Here is a 24,492-nt window from a genome sequence, read left to right as displayed (position 1 = left end):
AGCAACAGGTGTCCTAGTCTTCAGGATTCTGAAGATGGCTCACCACCCAGCTCCTAGAGAGCAGGACAGAGCCAGGGTCTCGGGTCCTCCCGGGTTTGGGTGCAGCAGCGTATCAAGGATGTAACCCCAGGAAGAGGAGAAAGGGAGCCAGGGAAGGAACGGCAGCCCGTGGAATCTGTGTTCACACGTGGTGACCCCTGCTGGCACCTGTGCGTTCCCCCGGGGACTTCCCGGGAGATGGTGTGGGACATCCTCAGAGTCCTTCCCCTGAGGAATGATGACGCTAGGGCAGTTACTTACCAGTGCCATTCTTCCCGGATCGAGAGTAGCTCCTGGGACACAGAGTGACGTGGATGTCATTAGTTGCAAAACTTACGAGGGTGATCTCTGGAATCATTAGAGATGGTACGACGTGCAGGGCACAGATGGCATCTGCTGCAGCTGCCCTGACCAGTTGTTCGGGTGGTACACTGCACAACTCCTAGAGGACCAGAATGTGTCTAGGCACCGCTGGAGCTGGGGACACAGCAGGAGTGTATTTCAGGCCTTGAAGAAAAGGCAGTGGGGCATCACTAAAAACCTCTGCAAATGGGACACCGTGAAGATGTCATCATGCCAGTCACTTCCAAGTACCTGCTCTGTGCCCCACGGCATGTCATATTCAAAGCAAAAAAAAAAAAAAAAAAAAAAAAAAAGGCGGAGGGGGAGGTTGGAGGTTGAGAGTAGCACGCCCTGTACAGCCTTCCTTGGCATCTGCTTTGTACGCCAATGGCCACTTGCCCTTGCCCTGTAGCTTTGGAGCTGATTGTATGCATTGCAAACTCAGGCCACCCCAGGGAAGTAGGAAGGGCCTCAGAAGTGTCACACACTTTCAGGCTCCTTTTCCTCCTAAAGCTTCTGACTCAGCTTAGCTCCCAGGCCTGCTCCGTAGACCCCTGAGCTGGGACTCTGGATGTGAGGCTGGAGCAGGAAATGGTACCTCCCAGAGTTTTCCCTCTGCGACTCCAGGGCTCTGCCTGGATACCCTGGAGCAGAGCTTCCCTGACTCACAGGCAGGAGGCAGAATAGAATCTGTCTCCCAGTTCCCACCCTACGAGAAGGGCAGTGATGGAAAGAACCAGAATTAGGGACCATGCATAGCATTGCACAGATAGAGGACTGGGGACAGCAAGAACCAGCCGTGGTCTTTCTCTCATCCTTTCAACAGTGTTTTAGTGAGGGTCCATCATGTGCCAGGTGCTGAAGGTACAAAAGTGAACCAGCCCGAGGCCCCTGCCTTCCCCGAGTGGATGGCGTGGCAGTGGGTGGATGGGTGGGGAGTAAGAAAGCTAACGGGGATGGTCTGGTTTAATCTGGGGCTGTGATGAAAGAAGCCAGAGGCATAATTAACACCGTCTATGGCAGGGAGTCAGCCTGGCTGCCCATCAGAGTGAGCCTACCTGCAGCTAAAAACAGAAACCCTGGGACCCAGCTCCTCAGAGCCTTGGCATATTCATCAGAAGATGTGTACAGGCAGGTTTATAGCAGCATTTTTTGTAACAGCCCCAAACTGAAATCTGCCTCACCCTCAGTGTCCTGCAGTAGTAGGACAGATAAGCTGTGGTCTGTTCACACGAAGGAATACCGCAAAGCAGCAGGAGGAATGGACCAGTGCAACCAGAAAGCCATGAATTAATCTCACAGATGTAATATGGAGCAAAAAACGCCAGGCCCAGATGATACATACCGTTAGAATCTGGTTTCTTGAGGATCAAGAACAGGCAAAGCTAATCTGTGGCAACAGAGGCCAGATTAGGGGCCACCTTTGGGGTGGACAGGCGTGAGAAGCTTCTAGGCTCTTGGACCTGTTTCCCATCTTGATCTGGGTCAGTAGTTCTCAGCTGGGGCAACTTTGACCCCAGGGGATAACTGGAAATGTTGGAGACTTCTGGGGCTGCAGGAGGGATGCTTCTGGCCTCCAGTGGGTAGAGCTCAGCAATGCTGTGCCCAGGGCAACCCCCAACCAGGATCATGGGTACTATGGGGCCCCAGATGTCACACGTGTCAGGATGGAGGACCCCTGGTCTGGTGGCTGATTATTACACCAGAGAATGCATGACAGTCCCATCCTGCTCCTGAGACCCATGGACTGACCCGGCCCGCAGTTCCCCATGGCCCATTTGGAAGCACACCTCTTCCCAGCTCCACAGTCAGGCTTGGCACGTTGGGAGCGTGAATGGTGGCAGCATTTACAGCAAGGCAATTGGCAAACACTACAAATCAGGCTTCTTTTTTCTGGAGAGTTGGTAGTTAGACATTTACCAACACCCCACTGATTTTATCTTCAAAAAGAAAAAAAGAGAAGGAAAAAAAAAGGTGCCTGGGCCCCATGCCCTGCAATTCTGATGGAATCGGGATGGTCCTGGCATCAGTTTGTTTGTTTCTAAATCCTTTAACACAGGCAAGTGGAGGCTATGGCCGGAGTTGAGAACCCCTGCCCTGGAAGGTGAGGTAGGGATCCTGCAGGGAGGTGCTAAGTAAGTTGAGAGCAAGGCGGGAGGCAGGACAGGACGACCCAGGCAGAGGGAACCACACGTGTAAGGCCTGGCGGTGCAGGTGGAGCTGCCTTTAGTCACGTTTCCTACCTATGGTCTATAAGCATCTGCTTCAGAGGCCCCTGGGCTGCTGCAGGCTCCTGGATGCAGCATTTCCAGGCCCGGCCCCCAGGAATCTGCATCTTAGCAACCACCGCAGGTGATCTGCTCCATACTGAAGGCCACCGCAGGGGAGGAAGTGAATGGAACCGAGGGTCCCCCAGCAGAGAGAGGAAGGCCAGGCTGCAGAGAGACGGCTGAGCTTCTCATAGCCCCCTTGCTGAGCTGCTCCTGGCGGTCGGGTTGAATTTACAGACCCAGGCTCAGCAGGTCCGGGGCAGGGCCCGAGACTCTGCTGCCTGCAGACTCCCATCGGTGCCAATGCCGCTGGTTGGTGACCACGCTTTGAGTGGCAGAGCGGTGCCCGTCTGTCAGTTGTAGAGGTTTTATTCTAAGGGCTTTGTGGTCGCAGGTGGGTTTTAAGTAGAGAAGGGACTTGATGAGATGTCAGTTTCCAGGTTTCCCTCTGGCTGCTGCTCCAGGGGCCAAACATGACCTTGGGGATATGGTTAGGGGGCGGCCACGAGGTGCCCCAGGTGGGGGCCTGGGGAGGTTGAGGTGGGCCCTGCTGCCTCCCAGCTCCCTGCTCAGAGCAGCCCAGCCCCCTGGGAGCCCACTGCCGTTTGGATTCCAAGTGACGCAATAATTCCTCCAGGAGATCTTGCTGAGGGCTTCGAGACCTTTCCCGGGCTCAGGTCCATCCCAGCCCGTTGGTCAGTCCCTGGAAGATAAAGCCCGTGCTGTCCTCTGGGCCCGTCCGCAGCGCTCTCTGCGTGCACATGGTGTCCTCCCACCAGGGAACAGACAGCTTGACCCAGGTTAGCGTAGCTCGCTGGAAAATCACCCCATCTGAGCCAAACAGCCTTGAAAACCCACTCCTAAATCCCGGCAAAGGCGAAGGGGATGGAGCCGAGTATTTAGGAGCCGGCTCCGCCGCCTCCCCCACCAGACCACCCACAGTTTTCCATCCGCCCTAGAACTCTCGGACTTCAGCCCGATGGGTTTTGTTTTTCCCCAGCAAAGTTTCAAGTGTATTTATCAAACATCCTTGGTGGGCTCAGCTCAGGCCTGGCTCATGGCACATGCCGGACGAGTTCAGGCCCTCCGCGTGCATTTGGGTCCGTGTGAGTCCTCCGCTCGGCCCAGTCCTTGTGCACACAGAACACGCACACAGTCTCTTTGGCTGCACGGGCACATGCGTGTGGCACATTCAGGGAGGGAGTGGACGGGCAGCTGTTTGGGATCATGCATCGTGCCCTGAGTCTCTTAGAACAGTGGGCTCAGCCTTGACTGCACATGCAGGGAGCCCTACCACCACTGGTGTCCAGACTCCACCCAAGAGATTGTGACCTAATGGGACCTAAGAATGCTTAGAAGTGCCCCCCAGGGGACACTGGCGTTCAGCCAGGGATGAAAAGCTCTGGTACAGGGGCAGGAACGGGGAGGGCAGCAGATAGAAGAAATCAGGGAAGACTTCATGGAGGAGGAGGACCTGCCTGGGCTCATCCAGGTTCTTAAAAGTGCAGAGACTTAATTTTGAATCCCGGTCCCCTCCACTTTGCAAGCAGTGTGATCATTTGACCTCTGATAGCCTCTTTCCTCACCTGTAATGTGGGCTGGTCATACCTACCATTCATAGGTATCTGAGACTTCTGGGTGGTCTGTGTAATAGCACTTTGCAGTGTGCCAGCCCCGGGGCACCAGCCGTGGGAACCTATGGCTAGAGTTACCTTTGTTCTGACACACCTCCCTGTAATGTTTGGAAGCTCCTGGTAGGAGGCATTTACCCAGCCTCAAAGCTCTGACAAGTCCTGGAGAAACAGGCCTAATTGCCTTGTGTTTGTCCCAGCATCTCCCAAACACGTGTGACCTCAGTGATGCCATAGCACCCTCTTAACACCTATTAACCCCCTGCACACACATCATTCCTCCAGGCAGTGGGGATGCTGTAACTGAGGGGTTAGCCAAGAGGCTGGGGGTGCTGCACAGAGGAGGGACTTGCAGATTCCAGGGGACTAGAATCGGGTTTGGGATCCCTTTGAAGTGGGTTCCCAGGTGGAGAGCAGATGCTCGTTTCTCAGCTGGCAGGGGTGGGGCCTGGGCCTTGCCAGGAGGACATTGTGGCATCAGGGGGAGGGAGGCTGCAGGAAGCAACTAGAAGCAGAAATGCTGGTAGGTCTCACAGGGCGGAAAGGAGTCAGGAAGGTGAGCAGGGAAGGCGTCTCGGTGGAGGCGGATGCCAGCAAGGGCCTTGTGGGTCTTGCACTCACAGTTCATTGCACGCATATGTGTTGACACCTGCTGTGTGCTGGGCCGTCAGCCTGTGCCTTAGCGATGGCACCCTGGTTTGCATGCTACCTCCACCTCTCCCTGTGTCAAGGCCTTGAGCCTCAAGCCATGCCCCCAGACCGAGCCTGTTTCCTCACTGGCAGCACCAGCTCACACAAGTCCTAGGGGTTCCAGGGCCACTTAGCAGAAGGCTGCTCAGCGCTCGGCAGCACCCACTAGATGATGGCTGGTGGCCTCTGTCACCCCCGCCGGGGCCCACCTCATGCCCCTCTCCGCTTCTCCCGCAGCCGCGACAACTCCCCCAGCCTGAAGGAGATCCGGAACGGCTGCCAGCAGCCCTGCGACCGGAAGCCCACCTTACCTCTGCGCCTTCTGCACCCCAGCCCGGACCTGGTGTCTCAGGAAGCCACACTGTCCGAGGCGCGGCTCAAGTCGGTGGTCGTGGCCTCCAGCGAGATCCACGTGGAGGTGGAGCCCGCCAGCACTGCCAAGCCGGCGCTGACGGCCAGCGCGGGCAACGACAGCGAGCCCAACCTCATCGACTGCCTCATGGTCAGCCCCGCCTGCAGCACCATGAGCATCGAGCTGGGCCCCCAGGCCGACCGCACACTCGGCTGCTACGTGGAGATCCTCAAGCTGCTGTGAGTGACCCCTCACTGCCCGGCACCCTCGGTTGGGGGTGGGGGCATCCTCAGAGGCGTGTTGGGCCCCCCCACTCGAGTTGGGGTGTGCACATGTGCACAGGATGCTGGTGTAGGGTGTGAGGGCACTCATCTGGGGTATGCATGTGTCAGTGTGGGGTGCACGCAGGGCTGTGCACGTATACATGGGCGTGGGGGTCTGGGCGCACGTGTGAGGTATACGCACACGTGCAACATACACGCATGTGTCCGTGAGTGAGAATGTGTGGGTACACCTGCCAGGCTGTGCTTGAGACATGGGTACCTGGGTGTGTCTGTGAGGGCACAGCCATCTCTGTGTGTTGTGTGGGCTGTGGGCTCACTCTGAGTTTGTCCTTGTGTGAGTGTAAAAGCCTTAGGATATATGAGGGCATGAGAGCTCATGGGTGGTTGCCCGAGTGTGCGTGCGTTTGTGTGTATGTGTTTGTGTGTGTGTGTACACATATAGGAGTTGGGTGTGGAACACATGTGACTATCTCTATACAGGCCAATATGTACGTTGTGAGTGCCTGTGAGTATAAGTGCACAAGCGTGGTTGTGTCTATGTGCTTGCTGCTTTGGGGCATGAGTGGCTGAGAGTGCAGATGTGTAGGCGTGAGCTTCTGTGCATGACTTGGAGTGTGTGTGTGTGTTTCTCTGTGTATATGTGCGGTTATGCCCATTACCCACCATGTGAGTGTGTGATCCTTGCATGCTTTGTGTGCTTGGTGTGTAGTGTCAGGTGCCGGCATGCCCCCCTTCCCCCCTCCCTCCCCCACCGCAGCCTCCTCAGATGGGCAGGGAGGTGTGGCATGGTAGCAGGAGACCCAGTCTGCCCCCGGTGGCCCAGCTTCTGAGTGGGGCGCCTGCCCCTCCCTGAGCCTCGGCTGTATGATCCTAGAATGAAAGGGGTGTCATTGTCTCTGATCCCCAAGAGACTTGCCAGTTCCCCATTCACACTATTACCCGCTGCCCCCCAGAACCCTGGTTCCTGGCACCCCAGGTAGAGGGGCCTTGCTGTCCACTCCCTCCGGCCCTGCGCTGAGCCCTGCAGTTCCATGGACCAGCTTGGCCTGGAGAACCCAGCAGGTGCCGCCCCCTCTGGCTCCCACAAGCGCTGTGCTTCCCAGGAGGACACTGCCCCACTCGCAGGGATGGGCGTTGCCGGTGCAGTAGGTGATGGGAGACGGGTGTTTTCTGAGTGATTAGGGGCGTGACAGCGTGGTCACGTCTGACCCATGCGTTGTGCCTATCTGTGGGGAACAGGCAGCAGGGTCCCTCCATCTTGTGGGGGCAGGGCTGTCCCCTGGGGCTCATCACCGTTACCGGGGTTGCACTGAGTCTCTGCTTCATCGTTGCTTGGCTCTGCAGCATTTGCTCTGCTCTCTGGTCATCAGCATGCCGCCTGGAATACACTCGTGGTCCAGGTGGGGGAGGCCACCTGCCAGCTGCCTGGTGAGCTGGTGAATGGGGGAGCTTCAGGGTGCCCCCCCATGCTCTAAAAGTAAGGCTGGTGGCGTCTGTGAGGGTGAGCACACACACACAGGCACACACCCCTATGCACACGTAACGCGGTGGCTTCTCATGTTGGAAGGAGACCCCGGATCCACCGTCCCCAAATACTTGGGCCCTGGGGAGGAGGGGGAAAGCCTTGGAGGGGGTCCTTTCAGGTTAACCGTGGTTCTAGCAGCAGAGACCCCACTGCATTTAGCGACACCCCCACCTACACTGACCAGAGCAGATTCCAAATTCTGCACAGAGAGCATCTTCGAGAACACATCTCAGTTTCTTTAAGGCTGCAGGAGTCCCCGCGTTCTCCCAGGGGTGGTGGTCTGCCTTCTGAGGGACAGGCCGGCGTGGCCGAGTCTCCCCACCCTGGCTGAGAGGGGGCCCGCCAGGCCAGAGACGGCCCTGCTCTCCTCCTCGGCCCCCGGCTCCGGCTGTTTTCAGCAAACACCTGGAACTCCCAGGTTCTTGTGCCAGCTCCGGCCCTGACTCATATTTCTCATTAAGCGCTAAGGGTTTGAGTTTCATCATGCAGTTGACACACATTTTTTTGCCTCCTTCATAAACACGCTCATGAATGAGGACCCTGTTCTTCCCGATCTGCTTCCAGACCTCCTGCTGTCCGCACAGCCCAGCTGCCAGGTCATGGGGGGGTCGGGGGCCGGTCAGGGGCTGCCTGCGGGGAGCCGGGAGGTGTTCCTGGCCCCTGCTCAGGGCAGGACCTCCCACCCGACCCGGAGGTCTTCTTGAAGCAGGGTTTATGTTTCTAGGAGCCTTTTTTTCATCTTCGGGCCGCTCAGAACACGATGCGGGTCTGACAGCTTTTCCTTCTCTAATTCTGCTGCCTGCCTGAGTCACTGGCCCCCCGGAGCCCCACATGTGTACAGGCCACAAAACCCCAGCAGCCCAAAGCACACAGTTTGCTATGTTGGAAAAACAGATTCAGAGCCAGACTGCTGGGTTCCGGGGCCATGGCTGTCAGCGTTACCTCGTGACCTCGGGCCGGTTACTGACCTCCAGGCATTAGAATGAGGCAGAGGGCATGGCTCTGGACCCCAGCACAGAGCAGGCGCCTCGCCGGCGTAGAGCCTGGGCAAACGGGAACTACTACACTTTCCGATGACAACTGTGTTTCCTCTATTTTAAGATACCGCTGGGAGTACGATGCTTCATTGATTTAATAACAGCACTTTGAAAGGGGGAAAAAAAGTGCAGCATTCAAGGAAGACTCAGTTTGCAAGAGGCAGGCATCTGATAGTTGAGGAAATGTGGCCATAGGACTTAATCTGCTGTATAACTTCAGGCAGTGTTCTTGCCTTCTCTGGGCCTCAGTTTTTCTGTCTGTAAAATGGGTGTCTTCCTCAGAGGGACTATTGGGAGAATTTAGCGATATAGGACCCTTCCAGTGTTGGTCCAGCACCAGTTCTTGGTAAGATTGGACTGCTGTTATCAATGGGAGGACACCCCAGATGAGAGTGATCTGTACAGAATGAAAGAGCAGGAGTTCGGGTTGTAGCTCAGCAGGTTAAGGACCCAACATTGTCTCTGTGAGGTTGTGGGTTCAGTCTCTGGCCTCGCCCAGTGGGTTAAGGATCCGGTGTTGCTGCAAGCTGAAGTGTAGGTCGCAGACGCGGCTCAAATCCCACATCCCTGTGGCTGTGACGTAGGCCGGCAGCTGCAGCTCTGATTCAACCCCTAGTCCAGGAACTTTCATATGCTACAGGTGCAGCCGTAAAAAGTGCGGGGAGGAATGAAATAACAAGTCTCTAATGTGGAATTGAGGGTCCTTTACAGTGCGTTGTGAGGCCAGAGAAGCCGTACTTAGAATCTCGGCCCACCTGAAGCCAGGGGCCCTGACTAGCTGTGTTCCCATTAGAAGGCCCTCAGATTGTTAGAATTTGACACCTCTGAAAAGTAATGTAAGCTGCAAAATGTTCCCTAGAGACTCTTGAAAACTATTCCCAGCACAGGTCAAGGTTGATGCTGAAATCACGGGCCTGTGAGGCCCAGGCTTGGGGGTACGATGGAAAGAATGAGGACTTGGGAGCAAGTTTGGGCTGTAGTTTTTCAGAGTCCAGCTCTTACCTGCTGGGCACGTGTGTGCAGGTCACGCATCTATTCGTCCATCTATCCATGCCTTCTTTCATCAAACACATACTGCAGACCAGGTGGGCCAGGCTCTGTCCTAAAGGCCAGGGACCCAGCTGATCCCCTGCACTCAGTCCCTCTGAAGCTGCTTAGCCCCAAGTGTTAAAAGCAGTGACATCGTCTGCTCTGGAGGGATGGCACCTGGGAATCTGCTGGCACACATGTGGCCACAGGCAAAAGGATGCTCCTCTGTCTAGAAAGAGAAAAAGGCCACCCTCATGAGACAGGTGGGCACACCCCCTGTTTCTGATCAGCTCAAATCTGGCTACTTGATGATTTCCCAAACACTTGGCTTTTAAAAGAGGCCTTGGAGTTCCCGTTGTGGCTCACTGGGTTAAGAACCTGACATAGCGTCCGTGAGGATGCGGGTTTGATCCCTGGTCTCGCTTAGTGGTTAAGGATCCGGCCTTGCTGCATGCTGCAGTATAGGTCACAGGTGTGCTTAGATCTGGTGTACCTGTGGCTGCGGTGCAGGCCAGCAGCTGCAGCTCTGATTCCCCCCTAGCTCGGGAACTTTCATATGCCCTGCCATTAAAAAAGGAAGAGAGAGGAGAAAGAAAGGAAGGAGGAAGGGGAAATAAAGAGACCTTGATGGGCTGGAGGTCACGGGGAAGACGCCGCACCCCTCCCGGGCCTTTAGGGGGAATGTGGATGACTCGGAGTTGTCCCGGTGACCGGGAAGTGTAACTAGACTGTAGAAGGCAAGAGGTGTCACCCAGGACAGTCCCGCACGGTGAAGACTGCACTGCTCTGCACAGGGCTTCGGCAGGGAAGGGGGACTCGTGGGGGGCTTGGCCACCCTGGCAGACAAGGAAGGGCTGGAATAGCTCCAGCAGGCTGAGAGGTGGAGAGGGAGAGGGAGGCTGCAAGCAGCAGGAGGGCCAGGGTGCAGTCCAGGGGCAGGTCCTCAGGCCCCGGGCTCACCCTCCACCGCCACTGTCTTCCTATGGGACTCAGGGTCACAGCTGGTGCTGGGGGACAGGGGGGCGTGGAACGACCAGCTCCTTGGACGAACACGCTAGTCTGGGGGGGTCTGCCAGACCAGGGTTCATACTTCCTCCCCGGCATTTAACTGACTATGATTCGGGCAACGAGTCCACCTCTTTCTCTCCTGGTTTCCCAGTCGTGAAATAAGGATCGTGCTCCTGTGGATGGGTTCTGGCCCTGAGGGCTGCCGTGAGAATTCCGTGAGTCAGCACGGGCCTAGCTTTGTCACAGCACCTAGCCCCCAGCAGGCCTGCAGCAAGGGGAGGTACCCCAGCTCCATCAGCAGCATCTCCGTGCGTGGGCTTTGCGTGAGGGTTTACATGATGCAGTAGAAACACATGTATGTGGGTACACGTCTAGTGTATGTTTTCCCAAGCATGGATGGATCCATTGGAAACTTTCAAATGCGAATTCGTGGGGCATGTGACTATTCGGCAAAACCCAGATGCTCCCTGGAGCATTCGAGGCCATTGGCTTCTCTCTGCAGCCCGGGAAGATCCCTGCTGGGGTGACGGGGCAGAGAAGGGGATATGCCTAGGCCCCCAGCCTCAGAGATGATGGCCACTCATTTGTCACCTTGAATTTTAACCCTGGGCCAGCTGGTTGGCCTCTAGAGGGAGTGCATACTCCTAAGAGTGCGTGATGGCAGGAGCAGAGCAGGACGAGCCGCTGACACACGCTCCCAGGCTGGCTGTGCGTCCTCGCTCCTGGCTGCCTCAACTCAGATGGGGCCTCACTTTCTCACCCGCAGGGCAGGTGTGCTATGCTCATCCTCAAGTGCCTGTTCTGAGGATTAAGTGGGCCAGTCTGTGCCCAGTGCAAGGCCTGGTGAGTGCTTAGTCAGCCTCAGTCAGCACCTCCGTGAGGACTTATCTCAGGCCAGCAGGCTTTTCTGGGAATTCTTTGCTGTGTGTCTGGCATTGGAGGTTCTCCTTGGAACACTTCCAGGGTGTGACCTGGATTCTGAAGGCTGCCACTCTCTCACCAGTTTATTTGGAGGAAGGGGAGTTAGCTAAACTGTGCGTTGTTGGTGGGGGCAAACATTTGTTCTTGGGGGTGGAAAGACCTTCCCCTTTTTGGTGTAAGGTATAGACAGACATACAGCATATAAACAGATGTGTGGTGTACCGAGGGAGCGGCTGGGGGAAATGTTGAGAAAGCTCCTTGGGTCAAGGGGCAGAGGGGCCCAAATGATGAAAAGAAGGTTAGAAAACAGTGAATTCTAGGAGCTTCCCGCCTTGGCGCAGTGCGTTAAGAATCTGACTGCACCCGCTTGGGTCACTGTGGAGGTGTGGGTTCAATCCCCTGTCTGACACGGGGTTCAAGGATCTGACGTTGCCATAGCTGCATGTAGGTTGCAGGTACAGCCGTAAAAATAAACGAAAAACCCAGTGGTTTCTAAACACAAAGGAGTCCTGGGGCCATAGGGCCAAGCATTAGTTCTGGGGTCTGGGGCCACCCTCCGCCTAGGCCAGCTTCCAGCACAGTGTCACAAGGCAGTGTGTCTTCTCACAGTTCTGGAGGCCGGAGCCTGAAAATCAAGGTGTGGGTGGTGCGGATTTGTCTGAGGTCCCTCTCCTTGGCTTGTAGACGGCCCCCCTCTGTGTGTGTCTGTGTCCTGATCCTACAGGGACACCCATCAGGCTGGATTCAGACCCACCCCCATGGCCCGATTTTACCTTCATCACCCCTTTCAAGGCCCCACCTCCATAAAGCAACATTCTCAGGTCATGGAGTGAGGACGTCAACGTGTGAATTTGAGGGGCACGGCTTTCAGCCCATAACCCCGCTCAGGAGTTCGGAAGATAGAGGAACAAAACCTGGGAGCCCGGGGCCCGCGTTGAGGATAAGAGCCCCGGGTTGCTGGGTGGCTCACCCTTCAGTGACAACAGAGACGTCTGGACAGACTTGTCAGGCCTCGCGGCCACGCTGAGACACCAGCTGCCTGTCCCTCGGGGCCCCTGGGAGCAGCGGGGACCAAAGCAGAGTCGGTGCCGTGTGGTCTCTGCCAGACTCTCGCCCCGTCTTTGACCCTCTGTGACGCCGCCCCGTGAACCTGCCCTTGTCAGGCCAGGCCTGACCGCCGTCCCTTCTCGTTCCAGGTCGGACTACGATGACTGGAGACCGTCTCTGGCCAGCTTGCTTCAGCCCATTCCATTCCCCAAAGAGTAAGTCCCACACACGCGCCCGGAACCCTCCAGCCTGAGCGGAAAACCTCCGCTGTCCACCACCGCCTCGGCAGGGGCACGGGTCAGGTCTCAGGATGCATGTGGGGACACTGCTGACGACAGCGGGTGATGGAGATGTCGGTCCTCACCTGGGGGACCCCCGGGGAGGCCCCGGGAAACGGGGAAGTCACCTCGTTGCTTTGTTGGACCTTTCCCGGGGCTAAGACTACGAAGCCCTCCGCCCCGTGCCTTCCCGCGCTGCAGTCAGCGGGGTTTTGTGCATCAGATGGGAGTAGGAGAAGCCGCCTCTCGTTTCTCAGTAAAAGCCAGGGATGACGTGTGAGGAGTTGCTGTATCTGCCGCGCAGCCGTGTACAGAAAGTTCTCGTATCACGCCCGTTACCCCTCAGCTCCCTGCACAGTGATTTGGGCCCGAGACACAGCCTTCCCTCTCCTGCCGGCCCTTAACCCGGGCCTGCATGTCTCACAGGAAAAGGGCGAGAGAGCCGTCCGGCAGGCAGCGGCCTGAGGAGAAGGCTCGGCTGCAGAAGCGGCCCCCAAATGCCTGCAGCCTCTGTTTTGATAGATGTGAGGAAGCGGGGCCCCCGAGGCAGCTCGGGACTCTCTCAGGAGCCGATTAAGGAGAGGGTGTTTATGCAATGCGGCTCTCCGAGGGGGACATTATGCTCCGTAATTGCCCCATTTGCCGGCCTGGCGGGTCCCTGGAGCCCCCGGGATGTGAGACCGGAGAAATCTGACTCCTGAGAGCGGTGGCGTCATTGGCCGCTGCCGCTGTCCCCGCAGCCCCAGGGGTGCACCTGACAGTGGGCCCATGATGCAACTTGCCTGGAGACCGGGCCCCCCTTGCCGCTCTGAGGCACGGCGGGAATTGGTGCAGCCGGGCCTTAATTGTGGCACAATTAACAAACACACCTGGGCCCCTGGTGCCCACGTGCAGACACGCGCGCACCGACGCACACGCGTCCACCCCCACGAGCGCCGCTCCCGTTTCCAGGCCTGGGCCCGGGGTTCAGCCCGGTCCTGTCCCTCTGGTCGTCGTCGCCTCATCCAAGGAGAGGCCTTAGTCCTTCCTCCCCAGTAGAGACACAGTGTCCGTGTTCGGTGCCTGGTCCGCTTCATTCCTCGAGTCGGGCAGCGAGCCTGCCGTCCCCAGAGGAAGCTCTGGGTGGCTGTGCTGTCCCCAGCGCGCCGCTCACTGTGCGTTTCCCTCTGTCTGTTGCAGAGCCCTCGCACACGAGAAGTTCACCAAGTGAGTATCGGGCGCCCCCTGTGCCCGTCTCCCCTGCGGTCGCCCCCCCATGGCCAGCCTCCCTCCTCCCATCCTCTTCGCGTGCCTTCTGGGAGCCGGGGCGGCTCCTCCCGGAAGCTCTCCTGACACGTGCCCGGGCCCATCCGCGCATCTCCTGATGCCGCCAGCTCAGCCGCCCTCCCCTCAGCCCCCAGCCGGGTCCGCCCAGGCCGGGACCCCGGCCGTGACTCTGACCCGACCCCATCTCTTTCAGGGAACTGAAGTACGTGATCCAGAGGTTCGCTGAAGACCCACGACAGGAGGTAAGGCCCCTCCTGCCCGGCAGGCGCAAGCCCAGGGCAGTGGCAGGGCCTCCTTGTCCCCCATGGGCGGGCGTCCAGCACAGTTTTCACAGGCTCCTTGTCTTGTCCATAAGCACAGCCCCAGCCCGAGTGTCCGAGTGTTTGCCTCTGGTCTCAGGCTGAGCAGAGGCTGTTCCCCCTCGGCTGGCAGGCCCTCCTCAGAGCACAGGCTCGATTTAGGGGGCTCTTGACCTTCTCTGAGATGGTGTTGCGTCCTCTCTGGCCCCAGTATTCTGAGAATCAGGGACGCGGAGGTGACAGGTAGGATCTGAGCCAAGGTTCATTTCCCAGGCATGGGGGCCCAGGGCCTCCCTGAGGGCCAGTCTGTCCCTCCAGCAGCAAGGCTCAGGGCGAGGGCCGCTTCCATCCCGGAGCCTCTGTGGGCCAGGGCCACCCCCCCATTCCCAGGGGTCCTGCTTCCGTTGCAACAACAAAAGGACCGCAGGCCAGCCGGAACTGGGTCCTCGCCCTCCCTCAGGCACGTGCGTTTCCTCGCTTAATCCTCAGCCCCTTGAGCAGGTGCGATCATGCCCATTCCACATCAGCTACCCTCCTTTCAGAGCTGAGGAAACGGGTTCCATGCCCAGGGGCCTGGCCGAGGCAGGATTCCTACCTGGGGAATCGGCTCCAGGCTGTGGGGTCAGCAGCCCGCCAGCGTGCACACTGTGCCAGTGGGGCTGCCCCGAGGGGTCAGACCCCCTCTCCGTGGCTTTTGGGACCTGAGGGGTCTGCTCGCAGGCAGGGGCGCCCCCAGCAGAGCAGGAGGATAAGGACGGGCAGGGGAGGGACCGAGTTGCTCTCAACACAGCCAGAATATGGTCTGTTAAGACCACCCTGTAAAGCCTAGTTCTAGAAGCATCTAGGAGGATCTAGTTTGAAATCACCAGGCTTCTACACCTGAGTCCAGGAGCAGTCCTCGGGCACGATGGCAGAAACGGTAGACGGGGAGCTTGTGGATGTCTGGGTACCAGCTATGGTCTCACAGTTGTCAGACCTGAGCCATTCCCACCGTGGCAAAGGCAGATTGTCAGAATTCCCCTGGAAAGTGAGGCTTTCTTTCAAACACCGACTTTGAAGTTGATGAATAAAAGTGGTACCAGCTGCTTCCCAGAGCAGAGCAGCAGCGCCAAGTGCCAGGAGGGAGATTTCCCAGCCAGGGTAGCACCCGCGAGGCTGCTGCACACAAGGCCCCCCGCCCGGCCTGGCCGCCCGCGCCCGCCTGCCTTCCCCTCCGACTTCTCTGCCCTCCCCCCAGATGGAGCCAGCGCTTGGCTCTCTCTGTTGAGTAGAGTTTCTTTCTCTTGATTCCCTGTTTCTTTGAAGTAGCTAAGTTAACATTTGATAGTCTTCCAACTCGGAGGGAAAAACCAGAGCCTTGCCGCCCCTGCGTTCTGTGTACCCGCGTGTGGGTTGTGATCAGTTGAGTGTCTGTGAGTAAGTGACTCTTGGCAGCAGATGGTCCTTCACTCCTGAAGCAAATGATGGGGCCCTTCTCCGCGCTGTCTGCCCAGGACGGAGGAGGAGGAGGAACAAAGGCCTTTGTCTCCCTCGCTGCAGTTACAGCGGGGCCGGGGTGGGTGTGGAATTCCTCCCACACACGCACACGTGTTTGCACACACGCACGCACACGCCACCCGCACACGGGCGCGCAGAGCTCTGGGAGTCACTGAGAAAGCTGTGCTTTGGGCTCTGAAGTCCCCCCCCCACAGAGACTAACGAGCAGGTGTCAGGGTCCCAAAGAAAGAAAGAGATGAGCAGGACAAAGACCTCCCCAGGGGTGGAGAGGGGGGTGGATGCTCCCAGAGTGAGGGTCAGTAATGTGGGGAGCAGACCCCAAAAGTGAGCTGGGCAGGGGTTCAGAGCAAAAGGAGGGCAGGAGGCGAGAGAGAAATCGGAGAGGTCGAGTGGGAGCGCAGAGACCCAGACAGAACGGGGCCAAAGAAATGCCCCCATCAAAGGCGTGGAGAACGGGGCTGGGCTGAGCCGTTCCTTCTCACCTCTCTCCCCGGCCTTGGCCACAGACTTGCTTCATTCAAGGCACCTAACTAACCCCAGAGTTCCCAGGGGGCTCAGTGGGTTAAGGATATGGCATCGTCACTGCTGTGGCTCTAGAGGGGTCGATCCCTGGCTTGGGAACTTCTACTTGCCGCGAGTGCAGCCAAAAAAAACAAAAAAAACAAAAACAAAAGGCAACTAACCAAGCCAGGGCCCTGCCCTCCATCTGAGGCTCTGATGGCGAATGGGTGGAGTTGGGGAGGTCAGAGTTTTCCCCCAAAGGCCTTCCATGGAATCGAGGGGAGGCTGGGAGTATTGGATGAAACAAAGTTAAACAGATTGCTTAACGATGGGACTTGTCCGAACCTCTGACATTTGCATGTGTGGCTCAGGGCCTGACCGAGTGCTTCTCCTCCGGCAGGTCCACTCGTGCCTGCTGAGTGTGCGCGCCGGCAAAGACGGCTGGTTTCAGCTCTACAGCCCTGGAGGGGTGGCCTGCGACGATGACGGGGAGCTGTTCGCCAGCATGGTATGTCAGGGGGCCTGGACTGGAGCTGTGGCTGGGCGCTCTGTTCATCTCCCTGACCAGTGAAAGAGGTGGCCCAGGTCACCCGGAGGTTCAGGGTGAAAGAATGCTGATTTGATGAAGGTGTTGGTGACAACGGCCACCAGTGTTGCTTTCTCATTTTTTCACCTGAGCAGGTGCCAAGCCAGAGGCTTGACGGTCCTGCCCTCCCTCAGGCCCCCACCCATATGAGGAGGTGACCCTTCGTGTTACCCCATTTTGCAGCCGAGGCGTTAACTGCCCGAGCGCACCAGGTTCACTCTAGTGCAAGGTCACGTTCAAGGGACCAAGCCCTTAACAGGCACAGGGATTCTGGAAGGCGCTGGGATCCACCAGCTCGTCCGATCCTTGCAATAAGCCGAGGTCAGGATGCTGAGCCCTCCTTGGAGATGAGGAGTCTGAGGTCACCAGACCAGACTGCCTCTGGGGTGAATTCCAGTACTTGCTCTGTTCACTGTGACCAGCCCCTCACATGCACGAGGTCTCTTAATCGTTGTGGCAACCCTTCCCTTCCCTGCACCTGTGCTGAACCAGGCCCAGGGAGGTGCGGTGGCTTGTGGGAAGGTCCTCCCGGCCTCCAAATTCCTCCCTCAGCCAGGCTCATGCTGTCCAGACTTAATCCCTCCTCTGGTAGCAAAGAGTGTCCGTCTTGTGAAGGGGTCCCAGATGGTCCCCTGGCCTGTTCCACAATCACGCATGTTCTGGAACGTGAGAAAACGAGAGCCTGGGCCAGCCGTGGTTGAGGCCTCAGACCTGCCACGTGCTGGCCTGATGACCTTGGGTGAGGAACTTGCCTCTCTGGGCTTCAGTCTCCTCCTCTGTGAAACAGGGAGCATAGTACTGGCGTCTCGGGATCCCCTTGGCAGCTGCCTGTGATGACAGCAGATGGAAGGCACCCCGCCTGGGCCCAGTGCACGTCGGTGCTCGGAAGTGACAGCTCTGGTTACTCTCATTCCTACTGGGTGGCTGGTCCAGCAGCGTGAGCAGCTCCTAATGCTCCCCGCAACGAACTTAGCGCCAGGGTCTGTGCAGTGATGACAGACCCTGGCGCTGCCTAGATCCTTTTTTTTTTTTTTTTTTTACTTTTCTAGGGCCACACCCGCAGCATATGGAGGTTCCCAGGCTAGGGGTTTAATTGGAGCTGTAGCTGCCAGCCTACACCACAGCTCACAGCAACCCCCTGAGCAAAGCCAGGGATTAAACCTACAACCTCACGGTTCCTAGTCAGATTCGTTAACCACTGAGCCACGACGGGAACTCCCTAGATCCTTTCTTAAAAGGGGCTTATTTTTAGGTTCCTTTCCTTCTGCACGCCTCGCCTGCTGCCCGACAGGTCCCGTTTTGAGTGCCCTGTGCCTCCTGGAAATGCCAGCCCTGCCTGCCTGCACCACCTCTCTCTCACCTCTCACAGGCTCCTCTGATGTCACAGCTTCACCATGGCAACAGCCCGTGGTCCCCCCACTCCTTGGTGCGGGGACTGTGAGAGAGAAGTCAGGCAGCTGGCAGCTCCCAGCCTGAGAGATCGCATTTGTATGCCAGAGCTGTTCATGATGGAGCGGGAAAGTGTGGACGTGGGGAAGGAAGCAGGCAGCCCCTGGGATGGCAGTGTGTCGTTTCCATGGAAACGCACGCAGGAAGAGGTCCCCTTGATGTGGTAGCCGTTTCCAACCGTGGGGGGTCATTTGCTCTTCCGTGAAGTCAGGCAAAGCAGGTGTCTGGTATCCCCAGCCCTGTTGGTTGGGGACCTCTGCCCTTGGGCCCCATCTCCGGATGCACCAGAAAAAAAACATACAGTTCTCTTAGTGGCTGCCCCACACATAACCCAAGGGGGAGCAGAATTTGCCAGTTCTTGGATTTCTAGGGCAATCACTCAGACTACCTTGGGGCTCCGAGGGGCCTTGGGTAGCGGAGACGGGGCTCCACACAGTTCCCTGTCCTCGTGTGAGGGCTGGGCTTGTGCATCGTGAGCCAGGGCCACCCAGAAGTTTCCACCAGGTTTGCCAGCACCGCGAACCCAGAGGGCTGGCTGTCAGCAGAGTCCCAAGGGGAGCGGGAGAAGGCCTCGGGGTGTGTCTTAGGGGGTGGGGGTAAAATGTACAGAACATGAATTTCCCCCCCCCCAGACCGTTGTTAAGCACGGAGTCCTGGAGCACTCGGTGCCTTCACGCTGTTCTGCGGTCATCACCACCATCCATCTCCAGAACTTTCTCATCTTCCCCAACTGAACCTCCCCCAACTCAGCACTGATTCCACCCCCTTCCCGGCCCCGGGGCCCACCCTTCTCCTTTCGCAGCCCTTCCGGGGCACCTGCAGAGGTACACCGGGGCCACCGCCCGTGGCGGTCACTGCCTTCACCGGGCCGTCCCTCCCTCCAGGTGCACATCCTCATGGGCTCCTGTTACAAGACCAAAAAATTCCTGCTCTCCCTGGCGGAAAACAAGCTGGGACCCTGCATGCTCCTGGCGCTGAGGGGGAACCAGACCATGGTGGAGGTAAGGAGCCGGGCCCGAGCCCCGGCCAGGCTGCCGACGCACCCAGGCCTTCGTCCTGCGAGAGACCAGGCGGAAGCCGTGTCGCTTTTCCTGCCTCAGCCCCAGAAGTCAGGCAACTGGCCCACGTCCCACGGCCAGAAGTGCTGGGGGTGGGGAGAGACTGGGACCTCGGGGCGCACGGGCTGTGCTGCGCGTGGTCGCCTCTCCCGGCAGGTGGGGCAGGCCGAGGGCTTGGGCACCTGCGCCTTCAAGGAGCAGCCCCGCCCGGCGTCTCGGGCAGGGGGTGACACGCCGCCCCGGCTCTCGGCAGATCCTGTGCTTGATGCTGGAGTACAACATCATCGACAACAACGACACCCAGCTCCAGATCATCTCCACCCTGGAGAGCACGGGCGTGGGGAAGCGCATGTACGAGCAGCTGTGCGACCGGCAGCGGGAGCTCAAGGAGCTGGTGAGTCCACAGCGGCTCCAAGGAGCAGAGCCCGGGGACTGCGGCGCCTCTGTGGGCCTCCCTCTCCGGCATCCTCCTCAGACCCAAAGACGTCAAGGTGGCCACCTGCCCCTTTCCAGATGACCAGACAGGCCAGGCTGGTGGCCCAGGGTCAAACAGCCCCCCGCTTGGCCAGGACCCCGTGCTGACCCACCCTCTGAGTCCCACAGGGCCGTCGCTGTCAGGGACCCCACGTCCCTGAGACCCTTCATTTGAGTGCCTGGGCGGGGCTTGCCTTCAGAAGGCCAGCACCTGTACCTCTTGGCCAAAGCGCAGCAAGACAGAAAGGGTTCGGAAGTCAGGCCCCGGAGCAGCTCTGATGCTTCTCCTTTGAATGGGGCCCCTCTGAGACCTGACTTCTCTGCCATTTCCCAGAGCCCAGGCATAGCGGGTTGGTAGCACCCTCGTCCTTTCGGGGCCTTCATGGATGGGCTTCCACTCCCAGGAAAGCAAATGGCGCCCTGAGAGATGATGCTAGAGGTGGGGCCGGGGGAAGCTCGTGGGCAAGTGGGTCATGATCACTCTGGTTCCTCTTGCAGCAAAGGAAAGGCGGGCCCACCAGGCTAACACTGCCCTCCAAGTCCACAGTGAGTTGGTTTCGTTGTCTGGCAGGGCTGGGCAGAGGGAGGAAGGTGGGTTGGTCCTCCTTGCTGGGGAACAGCAGTGCCTGTTGCTGGTGATGCGGTCGGGGGTTGAACAAGGACACCGTGGTACTTGGCAGGCCGGCTTTTCTGGAGGGAACTGGATTGTAAGAAACCAAACATTATGGTACAGATTATGGTGGATATTAATGTTGACATGTTACCAGTTATTCATAGTGACAGCAGTAATAGTTCACGTATGTTGAAGCGTTCACGCACAGATACTGTGCTCACAGTGCACTGTGTCTTCACAACAAGCCTTTTAGGTTGGTGCCTCTTCCCTTCCCCATTTAACAACTTTGGGCCTCTTAATTCCTCTGTCCTGTCTTTGGCACATAGCCTCCACCTCATGGTCCAAATAGGCTGCACAGGCTCCAGCCATCTTGTCTCCATTCCAGCCAGGAGTAAGGAGAAGCAGGCAAAGAACACAACTCTTCTCTTGAAGGACCTTCCTGGAAGTTCCATTGGTCACAACTGCTTATTGTCCAGATATAGCATGTGGCCCCACGTAGCTGGAAAATGTAGCCTTAATTCAGGGCAGCCATATGGCAGCTAAAACTTAAGGATTCTGTCCCAAAGATGGAAGAGGTCAGCGATCCTCATCTAGTGCTCTCATGTTCATCGATCCCCACAGGCCTTAGACTTGCAGGGGGCTTATTGTTTGCTGCTGGGAATGGCCACCAGCTGCCACCTGGGAAAGCGAGCTGGTCAGACAGACATGTGCGTGCAGGCCTGTGGGAGGGACATGGCCTCTGAACACCCCAGTGGTGACTCAGGGTGTGAGTCACAGCACCCAAAGGCTTTCTCCAGCCGGGCAGCTACCACCCATGGAGATAGGGAGGCAGCCCGCCTCCTTGACACCCCCTTAGCCCAACCCACCGGGCCAGACAGTGTGGGGGTGGAGAGGGCCTGGGAAGGCGCCGGGCTGTGCCAGGCGCCCCCTGAGCCCCGCCTGCCTGCCCTCTGCAGGATGCCGACTTGGCTCGTTTGCTGAGCTCTGGCTCCTTCGGAAACCTGGAGAACCTCAGTTTGGCCTTCACCAATGTAACCAGTGCCTGCGCAGAGCACCTCATCAAACTGCCTTCTCTCAAGCAGCTAAACCTGTGGTCCACTCAGGTACACGGGCCCGCCCTGCACCCCGCTACGTGTCTTCCCTGCACCACTCCCTCTCCTTCCTTGCTCCGCCCTCTCCTCCCTTGCTCCGCCCCCTTCTCCCTTGCTCCGCCCAGCCCTCCCTGCCCCCTGGTGGGGGGCGTTCCCTCCTCCCTGCCCCATACCTGCCCTGCACCCTCCTCCATGGCTGGCCTTTCCACCCAGAACCCATGGGTCCAGTCCCTTGATCCCATGCCCCCTCCATGGCTCAGTGCTACGTTCCCCAGAGGGTCCTAAGCCAGAGGAGGTCTAGCCTTTCCGATGCCCAGTAGCCCCTTTCACGGCTGGATTTGCTGAGGCCCAGAGGGGACATGTAGAGTCTCACCCGTGCTGAAAGGCAGAGCTGACGTGTGGAGCGGGTCTAATGCCCCTCCCTCGGGAGCGTGCGGGTGGCTTGTGGGTCCCTTCCGTGTCATAACGGCCACGGTGCTCCTTGTCCTGCTCAGCATTGATCTAGCGGTTGAGCCTTTGGCGTGGATCTTCACATGTGGGCTCAGCAGTGCTGTAAGGCCCAGCCGTCCAGCCATCCCACCCTCCCCCAGGGCAGGGCCACCTCCGCCCTCACTCAGAGAGCCACTGGGTTCACAACCCCCCTAGACAGACGGTAGCACCGACTCACAGGGTTGGGAGGGTACTAGTCTGGGCCATGGCACCAGCAGAAGCTGGATTTGAACCCAGGTCATGGCCCTGGAGTCTCTGGAGAGAAGCGAGAGCAGCCCTGGCCCTGAGGCGTGGAGGGCGGAGGTCCTGGGCCACAAAGCCAGGCTCTGCCTCCTTCCACCGCTGTGCGGGGCGGAGGCTGGAGTCCGTCTCCAGGCTGAGAGGGTCTCTGCCCCACAGTTTGGAGACGCCGGCCTGCGGCTCCTGTCGGAACACCTCACGATGCTTCAGGTGCTGAACCTGTGCGAGACGCCTGTCACCGATGCCGGCCTGCTGGCCCTCAGCTGTGAGTCCCGCCGCCTTCTCTGGTCCCTCCCCGGGGCTGCGGGCCATGCCGAGGCCTCGCTAAGCCCTCCTCCACCAGGAGCAGCACCAGGGCAAATGCCGCTGCCCTTGTGGAGCTGATACTCTAGAAAAAAGGAAAACGCGTGAGGCCGGGCTCATGCCCTCCCGACAGTGTCAGAGGCCCGAGGTGCCCCCTCCCCACCAGCCGCAGCGGCTCCCCCAGAGCTGGTTGGAAATGCGGATTCTCAGGCCCTGCCCCAGACCCGCCGACTCAGAAACTGCATTGTAACAAAAAGCCCCAGTGATTCTCATGCGGGTTAACATTTAAGAGGCACTGCCCTCGTAGACGGAGCCAGAGAATGCTCGAGGGACCTGGAGCTGCTGGTGCCCGTACCCCGACCCTCATCTCCTGAACTCGAACCTTGGGTGCTGTTGAGCCTGGGAATCTGCATTGCCTGTTGTCAGACCCACTGGTTTAGATGAGAGGCCCTGTGTATCCCAGCTGGGAAGAAGCAAGGAGGGTTTCCCAGGGAGAGGACTGGACCTGGGCGTGGAAGCCATTCACGTAGGGGTGGCCAAGGAGCTGGCAGGCCCGGCAGCGGGTCGTTGGCCCCTGGTAGGAGGCTTTGAGGGGTTAGGGGCAGGTGACAGGGCTGACGGAGCACCGGGAGGATGAGGTTTGGAGTCCCAGCGGGGTAGCGTCCTGGCGAACAGTGCTGGCTCCTGCGTCCCGCACTCAGCGCCTCCGGGAGGGGGACCGGGCGTCTGTCTTTAACAGGCGCCCTGTGCAACTCTGGATGCAAAGCCAAAGCATGAGGCCTGCTTTCCAGAAGCCGGGGCCCACGTCAGCTCCCGTGGGGAGAGCTTTCAGGGTTTCCTTGGGGGGAAGGCCAGGGCTGGCCCATTAGGGCTGGTCTGCAGGGTGGCAGGCAAGCTCCAGGGACATGACAGGGGACCGGAAGGGAAGGTCACAGGGGCAGGGAGAGAACACGGGCCCAATTCAGGTCAGCACCTGCCTGAACTAGACTCTGTACCTCGCGGCCCCCACCTCTGCTCTGAACCTCCAGCTCCCCCACCCCGTGCCCTAAGCAGAGGCCTCGGAAACTCAGTCAGCCCCCAGCTTGAGGGTCTAGTTCCCGCAGCTGCCCCCTGTGGGGTCTGACTGACTTCATGGTCATGTCTGTCTGTGTCTGTCTGTCACTGCACAGCCATGAAGAGCCTCTGCAGCTTGAACATGAACAGCACCAAGCTCTCGGCTGACACCTATGAAGACCTGAAGGTGAGCTTCCGTTCCTCCCTTCCCATCTTCCTTCTTTCCTTCCTTTGCAAGTGCAAAAGTCCTGAGGCAGAAAGGTTGGCAACAAGTGACTTTGTAACGAATGCGACTAGAAAGTGAGAGAGCGCGGGCGAGCTGGGGCCAGACTCGAAGGAGCCCTCATAGGTCCCGGGATTTCACCCAGATTCAGTGGAAAGCTTTCAGAGGCTCTAAGCAGGGTGATGAGTTCTGCTTTTAAAAGCTCATTCTGGCTGTTACATGGGAAATGGGTTTTTTGAGGGGGAGGATTAAGCATGAGCAGCAGCACGTGGATAGTTTGGCAGGGCTGCTGCAGTCACACGGGTAAGCTGGGGTCACCAGGGCCGGGCTAGGTTGGCAACTTCTCGAGGAAAGAGAAGAGGTTCTGAGTGGTGGAAGGCAGGCATGTCTTATGTTTAAAAGCATGTCTTGGAGTTCCTGTTGTGGCTCTGCAGGTTAAGCACCCGACGTAGTGTCCTTGAGAATGTGGGTTCAATCCCTGGCCTCACTCAGTGGATTAAGCATCCGGCGTTGCCACAAGCTGCGGGGTCAGTTGTAGATGTGGCTCAGATGCTGTGTTGCTGTGGCTGTGGTGTGGACCTGCAGCTGCAGCTCCTAGCCCAGGGACTTCCATATGCCACAGGTGCAGCTGTAAAAGGGAAAAAGAAAAGCATGTCTCTTGGAAGTTCCTCGGTGGCCTAACAGGTTAAGGATACAGTGTTGTCACTGCTGTGGCTCAGGCTACAGCTGTGGCACCGGTTGGATCCCTGGCCTTGGAACTTTCATATGCCTTGGACATAGCCAAAAAAAAAGCATGTCTCTTCAGCCTTCAACAGGCTCCCCCTGCCCCCATCCTGGGTCCAGAAGAATGGGCATGGCATCAGAGCCAGCGCCCTGGGAAGGAAGGGCTGAGCCAGG

The 24,492-nt window shown here is 58.4% G+C and overlaps 1 protein-coding gene across 1 annotated transcript in view; it reads left to right on the top strand.

Moving 5' to 3' along the window:
- The window catches only part of CMIP (c-Maf inducing protein), a 228,638-nt gene that overhangs the window by 200,263 nt on the left and 3,883 nt on the right, over nucleotides 1-24,492 (top strand). The window contains exons 10-20 of the mRNA XM_021093761.1: nucleotides 5,210-5,563; nucleotides 12,325-12,390; nucleotides 13,633-13,659; nucleotides 13,913-13,961; nucleotides 16,417-16,524; nucleotides 18,936-19,052; nucleotides 19,363-19,503; nucleotides 20,082-20,129; nucleotides 21,153-21,299; nucleotides 22,176-22,281; nucleotides 23,489-23,559. Of these exons, the coding sequence (XP_020949420.1) occupies nucleotides 5,210-5,563; nucleotides 12,325-12,390; nucleotides 13,633-13,659; nucleotides 13,913-13,961; nucleotides 16,417-16,524; nucleotides 18,936-19,052; nucleotides 19,363-19,503; nucleotides 20,082-20,129; nucleotides 21,153-21,299; nucleotides 22,176-22,281; nucleotides 23,489-23,559 (1,234 nt within the window). The remainder of the gene's footprint in view (nucleotides 1-5,209; nucleotides 5,564-12,324; nucleotides 12,391-13,632; nucleotides 13,660-13,912; nucleotides 13,962-16,416; nucleotides 16,525-18,935; nucleotides 19,053-19,362; nucleotides 19,504-20,081; nucleotides 20,130-21,152; nucleotides 21,300-22,175; nucleotides 22,282-23,488; nucleotides 23,560-24,492) is intronic.

The sequence above is a fragment of the Sus scrofa genome, chromosome 6 (assembly GCF_000003025.6).
Source record: "Sus scrofa isolate TJ Tabasco breed Duroc chromosome 6, Sscrofa11.1, whole genome shotgun sequence".
Taxonomy (NCBI): domain Eukaryota; kingdom Metazoa; phylum Chordata; class Mammalia; order Artiodactyla; family Suidae; genus Sus; species Sus scrofa.
The sequence above is the reverse complement of the archived record's forward strand: the minus strand, read 5'-3'. Positions and strand labels throughout refer to the sequence as shown.